This window comes from Vidua chalybeata, chromosome 5, assembly GCF_026979565.1.
Source record: "Vidua chalybeata isolate OUT-0048 chromosome 5, bVidCha1 merged haplotype, whole genome shotgun sequence".
NCBI lineage: Eukaryota > Metazoa > Chordata > Aves > Passeriformes > Viduidae > Vidua > Vidua chalybeata.
This window is the reverse complement of record NC_071534.1, coordinates 42,655,636-42,665,363: the sequence shown is the minus strand read 5'-3', so window position 1 is coordinate 42,665,363 and position 9,728 is coordinate 42,655,636. Positions and strand designations below refer to the sequence as shown.

The following is a 9,728-nucleotide window of genomic DNA, read 5'->3' as shown; positions in this document are numbered from 1 at the left end:
GGATGTGAAGCTGTCAGCACAGTAACACAACACTTTGTTGGCCTGTGGTCTAACTGCACTGAAAGCTATTGCAGCACACTTGCCTGGAAGGAGGAAATGTGCTGCAGTTGATCACCTCTAGATGAGCTCTTTTTTCCATTACTTTATGCTCAGCTGTGCTTGATGATGCAGTTCCTGGTGTTCCCTGCATAGAGTGTGATGGCAGGGCAGAACTGCACAGCCATTGGTGTTAATTACTGCCTGCCTACCTACAGTTTGGGGCAAAGCTCATTCTGGATTTGAATCATTTTATTACTACTAAAAACACACTCTTCTCATTTTTTCTTGCTAGTTTCAAACTTCAAAGGGGGGGGTGACCTGGAGGGAGAAGCCCCAGAGGTGTGAGTTCAATTCCTGTTACAGCCCAAGATCTGCTGACACGCAACAGCTGTGGACACGCGTACTCATCCCATTGCGCTTCCTCCCTCCTCTGCCTTTTCTACCAGGTAGTTACTGGGCTGTTGGACATTCCTTGCATGAGTGGGTGCAGAGAGCTCCATGGCTGATGTCCCTTGGCTTGCTGGATCAGGGGATGTGTGTGCAGGCTGCAGAGGCAGCGAGCTGAGGGAGCCAAAAGGTTGCTCAGTGTCCTGTGTGGCAGAGGCTGTACCTGCAGCAGGTGGGGCTGCAGCTCTGCAGGGGCAGAGTAGCTGCCTGGAGCTGGTTTTGGTTCATTAATTTCTTCCCTCCTCACCAAATATCAATTAATGCAAAATTAGCACAGTGGTTCCCCTAAGGGAATGAATGTGGGGGATTTCACAGAGGGGCTTGAATTCATGAATCATTTTCAAGTGGCAGACAATTCAAGGTTGACTCTAATGAGTAAAGTTATCACCAGTTTGTGATGGGATGGCAATATCTTCTTAAGTTACCACTAATTCAAAGCCATCTTGGTTTTAGAAGCCTGCTGTTTTTCACCTGTTTGTATCAGAATCATCCCTTGGGTCTTGGCTTCTCCCTGTCTGTGGTAAGATAACCATACCTTTGAAAAAAACTGATTTACTGCAGGCGAATCGAAATGCAATATTAGAGTAACAAAAATCTCATAAAGGTGAATCATCTCATAAAGGCTGTCTTGTGCTCTCACGTTGGGTGGCTCTTGGACAGCTGTTCTAAGGTGGATTTGTCTGCAAACTGCAATCTTGAGTAGGTAGGTTTTGTTCTTAGGGGCTTTTGAGCCTGCATGTCCACAAGAAAGTTGTTGTCCTGGCCAACAGCAAACTTCTCTTTTACACCAATGTCTGGTTGTCCTGACCTTTGGACAGGACATTCTGTGTTTTTATTGTTTACAACAGTTATGTGGTGAATCACAAGGTACAAAACACATTCTCTAGGACAGGGGCTTACACCCTCATTCGTTTTCCTGCTGGCCTTAGTGGGCTCCTGTGAAATTTGAGGCAACTGACCTGCTACTAAACTCGTAGTTGACCCACAGCACATCAAAGATGGAATCCCTCACCCCAACCCACATAACCGCAGTGCCTGCACTGTATGGGGTGTGGGCTGTATTTCTCCAGTACCAAGTATGGCTCTATTGTTATTAGAAATATTTGTTTAAATAGTCCTCTAGGAAAAGCCCTGCGATTCCAGCTTCAGGCCTTGACACAAGTCCATGTGTAAGCTACATTCCTAGTCCTCAAACTCCTGAATTTTTGTAAAAGGCTCTGGAATTTACAGTGAACTCTGACTTCCATGAGTTATTTTCTGTCATAATGCTTGCTACAGCACCAAAGGATCAAGAAATGCCTGGCTATTTTTGAATGATGCTCCTTATAATACTCAGTGGGTTTTAAATTTCTTCAAAACTTTAGGACTAATTATGTGACAACCTGCTGCCAAAATTTCATGTTTGGTTCCTGCAGTAGTTTGTGTTGGATTACTCTCTGGCTTTGAATATTTATCATGTGTAATGGGCATTGACTTTTTTGCTGTCAGCCCTTGTGCTTACTGCACAGTGCAAGACAATGAGGATCAGGTTGAGCTTTATTGTTGGTGGATGAGTCTGGGAGTTGTGAGTGATACTGGAAGAGTCAAGTTAAAGTCAAGTTCCAGATCCCAGCCTGTTCTTTTCCAGAGCTTCATCTCCTTCTATACAAGTAGTTACTTGTGCTCTTGGTGGTTTTCTTATTAACCTAGTGATTAGTACATAATTAGTACTCTTCAATTACTTAAATCGGTGATACACTTTATTGTCCTTACTGTCATCTCTACTGTTTATCAATTATTGATCAATGTGACTATTGTAAGGTATAGTAATAATGAAAAATGTTGCCAACATAGCTCCTTAACTATAACTCTCAAACCTGTGCAAACCTTACCTATGGAGCTACCTCATGAGGGTACAGTGGAAGTAACTCTTGGAAACAAAGGGATGCCTGGAATTTTGATCCCAAGGCAGGCCAGCTCTCCTGCACTAAAATCCCCCGAGGGTATTTCAGTGAAGCTGCTCCCTGCTTAGGTGGCACTTGTGTGTAGGGCATGCCCAGGGTTTGCATCCTGCCTGCCCTGTTTGCTTCCCACAGCAACATTCAACCCCTCGATGTTTTGCAAGTCCCAGGGTGAATGGACTCTTTGCCACCTGCATTTGCTTTTTCTAGCTTGGAGCACCTGCAGACTGGCAAGGCAGGGTGAAGACTAACTTAAATGAGATGTAAAGGAGGGGGTGGCCAGACAACACTGGACAAGATAAATGCATGTGCACAGAAGGAACAGGAGCTACCTTGCTTTCCAAACCACACCACTTGAGCCAGAGTCATTTAAAACCAAACACTGCCAGCTGAGAGAAAAGAATTTATTAGAAACTGTTAAACACTACACAAAACTAAATTTTAGAGTATTTTTTCAGTAGACAGCACTCCAGCCTACATACACAGTACTGTGGACTTTGGACAGCCACCGTGCTGGTAAAGGTATATCTTTAGGATGAGACATTCAAGCAGCATGCACAGTGAGAAAGGGGAAGAGGTGCAAGGAAAACACTTTTCATTTGCATAAGTTCACAGAAGGTACACTTTTGTAATTGTTTCCCACAGGGTAGTTTGGATTGAAGGAATACCACTACCCTGGAGGCAGCAAGGGGGCTCAGCTCCCCACCTCTGCCCTCAGTGCTGGTGCATGTTGGGATGTTTCAGTAGAGGGTGTTTCAGTAAATACACCTTTCATCCTACTGGAACACAACCAGGACTCCGAGGTTGCCATACTCCCCTCCTTATGTAGCTGCACCAGCAGAGACCTCGCTGCTTTTCAGGAGAAACAGGAGCAGAGTCTACAGATTAAGGCAATGCATTTCTTTAATTCATCATAGAAATTGTAACAAACTGCATATTTTCTGATAAACTCTGAAGTATTTAATTGTAAAAAATAAAGTTACTGATCACATGCTACTCTATTTGGTATTCTTCATTAGGTTTTGAAATACAGTGGAGCATCACTATAGTCACTGGCCCAACAACGTGGCAGCCAGTGACAGCTTCTCTTCCATCCAGGAGCTGCAAAACAAAAAAATAATGACCCCCTCCCTTCTCCCAGTTCAAATCCTCCCTTGTTTCTTCCCACCTCCCCCAATTTCCACCTCTCTTCCAAAAGAGGAAAAAAAAAAACCTTGAAACACTTAGGTGACTCCTGAAAGGAGCTTTATAGCAAGGCTCAACTGTATAGACTAGAAAAAGATATAAAAAGTGATTAAAATCCAAAATTCAGAGAAGAAAAATGTAATAAAGTATGCATGGCGTGATAAACCAGGATACATATAGCAATTTGCTACATTTTTCAAAAAGTGCTAACCAATTTTAGATTAAAATAATTCAAGAGATCTTACAAATTGCTATCATAATGTAAAACTGAGTATAATGAAAAGCCTAAAACCTGACTTGACTGTAGAAAATGTATTATATCTGTTTCTAATTTACATAGCATTTGTATTTAGGCACACAAAAATAAATATAGACAGACAGTCAAATGCTTCATTAAGTCTGCAGAAAGTTATAGTTAAAACCAAGCAATCAACTGTTGTTACAAACATGTTTTCACACCTCTCTCTACACCACAAGTGTGTACACAGGATGGATATCCCTTATATCATCTCTCAGGCTTCTGCAAAAGTTACTTGAAAGGTGAGACTGTTTTCTGCCAAAAACAGGTAACTACTGGCAACAAAGAGATAATTCCTCAGAAAACTCAACTGATACCTTCTGTTAAAATGTTTTATTCCTGCTTGTGGGCCAGGAGGCTTTGGGCTGGAGCGGAAGCCAGGCTGATGCAACACCAAAGGCTGTTACGGCACAACAGGACTGGAGGGTTAGTGACAAGATTTTAATAGCACTGTGTAAGAGTAAGGGAACAAATCAGAGTAAGGCTCCTTTGGGAAGGATCTCAAGCTGTTCTTTTGCTAAGGAGCACATGGTGATCTCAGTATTCCAGCAACCCTCCCTGCTGCTGCCTCAGTAAAACTGGTTTTACCTGAGGTGTAAGCTTTCCCCAGGCACGTTCAGTGACCCGACAGCTGTTTTTAGAATGCTTGCGGTACCTCATCCTCTCTCCTGTGCTCAGGGAAGCAGGAAGACACTCGGCTTCCAGTGGCATGGGCTCACCAATTCCAGTCTGGAATTCATGCCACAATCCCTAATTAATGGAGAAAAGTATTATGCAGCTGAGATTGGCACAACTGGCAGTCTCTGGTCAACTGAGAACCTAACAGTAAATTCCAGCTTTCTTGATTTTACTTGAAGAAGAAACTTTACTGTTTCTGAACATCTAACTTTGGTACACTAATTTCCTGCTAGCCTAAGGGCATAACCTAAACTGAGGTTATCAGTGTGTGGTGATTGAGGGCTTTCAACACATAAAAATTATTCAAGTTATCCCACTATCTTGAAACAAATTGAAAAACATCACAAACAATACCAAGCAGCATAATTTTTATTTGGTGTTACAACAGCTGTGCAGCACCCATGCTTTTGGGCACCACATTTTACTGTTGACTTTTCTTTTTGAAATCTAAACAGTTGTGTTCAGACAACTCTATGTGCTTTTTTAATATACACATTTTAACCCCTGCATTCAGCCTGTCCAGTTAACACTAGAAATATTTGTCAAGGCAATTAATGGTTTCATCTTTGCTATAATTAGGGAGCAATCAAAAGAAAAATTTTACTTTAATCTGACTGATCACATGTACTGTACATACCTGTTCCAAACCCAACATACTCGACGTTTCTAAGTTAATGCACTCTCTTATTCAAGTCAAAATGCTGTACATCTAAGTATCCACACAACCGTATATTCCTAATGATTCTTCTTTACACCTTTATTCTTTTTAGAAATCTGTTTTTAAAAAGGAATAAAGAAGTTGCCCTGCAGATCTATATTTCTTTAGAACAAAACATTATACACTACCTTGAAAAATAGTTTTATCAAAACCAAATTCAAATCACTGTCATGTACAATTTTCAGTTAACAGTTCTCATTGAAATTGCACTTTGCAGATAGAATGAAACTACAAAATGAAAACATATTCTATTTCCTTTCACAGGAGACTGCCTCTTCAGGATTTTTCTTCCGTGAATGCTTGTATTTGTCTACATATGCTTTCACTAGATTTGCCACTTTTGCAGAATTAACTTCTCCGCTCTTGCTATGACAAACCTGCAACAGTTTAAAGAACAAAAATGTTAGAAATATTTCCACTGATTTGCCGCAGTCCCACATTATTCATTTATTTCCCGACCCTTTTGATTCTTCCATCCCAGGCAAAACATATTTTAAAACTCCTAATACTTTCCAATTGCTTCCCAAATACTTCTGAATTCCCATTCAAGTCTTCCACACAATAACCAGGTTCTGTTCTGAGAAGCCAAAGAAAGCTCTTGTGGATGGAGAAAGAAGAAAGGTATTTTTGCTTCTCCCTCTTAGCCCTTTCCAGCAGCTATGAGCTGGTCCCACAAAAACGAGAAACCCACCCCAAAGCTTGCCCCAAGGTGAAATGTGTGCAGCTTGGATTACTGGACCAACTTACTTTATCTACAGCTTTCCGCACAATTTCTTTGTATTCCTCCTTAGTGATATCTTTGTTTTGGTAGAAAGGTTTAATCGCAAGCTTGACCTCTTGTGCTGCTTTTTCTTGAATTAACAATTTCTGAAGAGAAAACAAACTTGAGTGTTTTATTTCACTGCCTATGTATCTTTATCAGTCACAAGATAAAACTTAATAGGAAAAAGGTTGCTACAGAAGATTAGAAAACCACCCCCCCCAACAACATTTTAGCTCTCATGGGAGCTGCCTGTGCTCTGCTAAGCACAGAACATTTTCCCACAGCAATTCAAGTAATATTTATAATAGTGCTGCTTTAAAGAAGACTCCATTAAAAAGAGTCAGAAGCTAATCTGTGCCCTATGGCTGCCACAAAAATATTACATACATGGTGGTATCGAGTATATTACACTGAGGGGTTATTGTCATAATTTGCTATTTCTTTAGTACACCAGAATGCATTTATATAAAAAATTAAATTTTATATGTTTTAATGTAAATATATAAACAGTGTATATAAAATATATGCTGAACTTTGAACTTGCCTGGTCCTTCTTCGAGCTATCTGCACTGGCTTCCACTGTTACACTTGCTTTGTTTTCTCCCAGTTTTACAGCTGCATTAGAGCTCTTCATGTGACCTGATGACGTTGCATTACCCGAATTTGGTCCCTGAACTGTTCCCATGTTTCCCAGGACTGCTGCTGGAGCAGGCAAAGCTGTAGCACTCATGCTGTTACTTACATGAGAAGCATTTGGAATACCCTGTTTTAAAAAGTTATCAGTAGTTAATACATTATTCTTCTATATGGCAGTGTGCCTTTCTAGAAGTCTCAGCTGCTCTAGAACAAGCACAAATACTTTATGCTTTGATTCATTACCTAATTTCCACACTGCCCATTATTATGGAAGGTACATACATTACATTAAATCTATTCAAAGAAAAAAACATAAAGAAAATCTTGAAAGTAAAGCAACTTCCATGTCACCACAATGGCTGCCATTTTCTAGCTCTGATCCCAGTAATAGAATACCCTGCAAACAGGCACAGAGTGTGTTAGTACAGGGGAAAGGAAGTTGATGGCTGCAGAATCAATCTGATTTACAAAACAGGGTTGTGATAAGTAACCATTTCCTAAAAAAAAATCAGCACCTAAACACGCATGCAAAAGGTATCACCCAAAGCCACACTTGCATTCCTGCATCATAATGATGCTGCTTAGAAAACATATATTTTCATGTTTGTTATCAGCTTGAACTTGCAGAGATGAAATGCTGGCTGAAGTACCAGGATCTGTTTTTCAGGAAAAGCCATTTTCTGGCCATTTCCAAACATCACCAAAAGGCACTGTACATACTTTGGAACTGAGATATTAAGTAGCTCTCAGATTTCAGATAGAGGCCATTTTTAGCAAAAGCCCAGAACATCCTCCTGACATGTTTCTGGCAGGCTACACTAAACACTGCTTTTTTGCAGGTCACCACCATTACTCCTTACACATCTGCATTTATCTAGATGGAAAATAATGAAACAGGAATCTGAGCTCTTTGGAAAGGACATAGAAATAGAGCTATTATAATCAGCATGCTAACGCTCACCAGTGTGCTGTCTTCATTTTCCTTTCAACAGGAAGGACAGATGGTGTCCTGCAGTATTCAGTCATTTCTGTTGTGCTACCACTGAGGGGTTGTTGAATGAAAGCTCAAAGAAAAAGCAGCAGCAGCTGCAAGAGCATTCAGGTTCATGGACACCAGTCCACAAAAGCAGGTAAGAGCAGAAAGTGTAACATGGGCTTTTCAACAGGTAACTGTGTTTTGCAGCAATACACTGTCTTTACAGAAACATACTTATTGCTGCACTAAATACTCATTTCAGAGGTTTGAAGCCTATGTTCTGACTTCTTACATTTTTGTAGGTTAAATCATCTGGATTTCCAACTGTGAAAATATTTTAATTAAGACAGAAGGCATTAATTAAATCAACAAGAAATCTACCAGCATTTTAGTTCCAGCAGTACCTTGCTGGTTTACTTTGAAGTGTATTAAGTTATTTCATATGGCCTGTAACCCCACTCAGTGTTTCCCACAGCACTCAACTCTCCTTGTTCTAAGTTAATGACTATAAACAGATGACAAAAGTGAAAAGTAAGAACAATGTAGGCCATTTATCAGTTCACTTCAGATCTTTAGAGATGATACATCAAAACAGAGGGTTAGAAATCGTTTGCTCACTTTTTCAACCTGGAATGTAGGGGAAAATGGTTTAGGTTAGAACAGGCAGCAGCAAAAGAAAAGCACAAACCCCAGTCAACTCCTGAAGAGCCCTCTACTTATCATAAATGCAGCACTACATCTTCTTGCAGGGCCATGGGTTCTCCTCCAACTTGTTCATATTCTTTTCCTTGATACAAAAGCTCCTAATATAAACAGCCAGCTACAGGAGGAGCTCACATACATAAGAGTTGTTTTAAAGATATCTTGAGAGTCATAAAAAGATGGTGTGACCTGCCCTAAGCATGGCAGAGTCTTTTTGAAACTGGAGAAATAAAGTGGGAGTTAGGTCTCAAACAGGGCATGCAAACCAGGAGAATCAGATAAGCAGGTAAAAAACCAAAGAGGCCTCAGAAATTGTTAACAAAAAGGCTCAAAAGATTAAACAGAATAAAAAATGCGTGTGGGGGGAAGCCACTGAGATGGTGACAGCTGGAGAATGGAAGTGTGGAACAATGGGTGCCATGCACTACTTGGCAAATTTCCTCTGCTGATAGACCCCCATGGGATGAGAACTGCAACACAGAAGTTAGATCACGTCCTACATGCTGCTGAAATGGTATTCAAGCATTTCCTAAAATGCTTAAAAATCAGGTTTGAAAGGGGAAAATTTAGTTTTGGAAGCAGGTCACTTCTAAGACAAAAAAGATAATGGACAACACTGATGAAATTTTTCAGTATTCCATTACCACAGAAACCTGGTTATGATGTTGTATGCTGTTATTTTTCAAAAGCTACAACCCATATGCTCATGGATGCTTCCACTTCAAATTTGGTGCAGGGTGGAAGAAAACAGGCAAGAGAGAAACAAACTGCAAGTATAAATTTATGGTATTCAAGATAAAGAATCCTTAACTGGTATTATTTCACAACTGTTCTTGCCATGGCTTCTGATAAAGCATACCTGCAATTGTTTTCCATCTTGCTGTGAAGCAATGTAGTTGACTTGTTGAGATGGTGGGGGTGGAGGTGGAGGCGGAGGTAATCCCTGAGAAATATTCGTGGGAGCAGCTACCTGTATGAGAGGCACTCCAGCAGGGAGATGCATAGGCATTGGAGGGTGCATGTTGAAAGGATTTTGTTGCATATTCATCAAGGGAGGATGGACACCCACTGGATATGGGAAGATATTCACAGGTTGGTGCTGTGCATTCACTTGTGGCATTACATTCATTTGTTGCTGCATCATATTTATTGGTAACTGAGAACCATCATTTTGCTGGTTGCCTTGGTCTTTGAGGTTTGGATCTGCCAAAACAAAAACCAGACAGTATATCAAAAAGAAATTCTGTACTTCATAAAGCAAAATGGGAGCCAGGTGTCTAAACTCTTAATTAAGGATGGATTATCAAAAAGCTTTCTATACTCTGAGTATTTTCAAGATACTGCAC

At 40.5% G+C, this 9,728-nt stretch overlaps 1 protein-coding gene across 7 annotated transcripts in view; it reads right to left on the bottom strand.

Moving 5' to 3' along the window:
* Positions 1-2,816: 2,816 nt before the first annotated feature.
* Positions 2,817-9,728, bottom strand: part of SCAF11 (SR-related CTD associated factor 11) — a 49,192-nt gene continuing 42,280 nt past the window's right edge. For 5 of the 7 annotated variants that reach the window (XM_053942702.1, XM_053942698.1, XM_053942699.1 and 2 more), the window contains 4 exons: positions 9,242-9,585; positions 6,613-6,831; positions 6,053-6,172; positions 2,817-5,682 (listed from right to left, as the gene is read on the bottom strand). In XM_053942702.1, the coding sequence (XP_053798677.1) occupies positions 5,554-5,682; positions 6,053-6,172; positions 6,613-6,831; positions 9,242-9,585 (812 nt within the window). In that variant the 3' untranslated portion in view covers positions 2,817-5,553. The remainder of the gene's footprint in view (positions 5,683-6,052; positions 6,173-6,612; positions 6,832-9,241; positions 9,586-9,728) is intronic. The other 2 variants (XR_008430928.1, XM_053942701.1) reach the window with 2 other exon arrangements.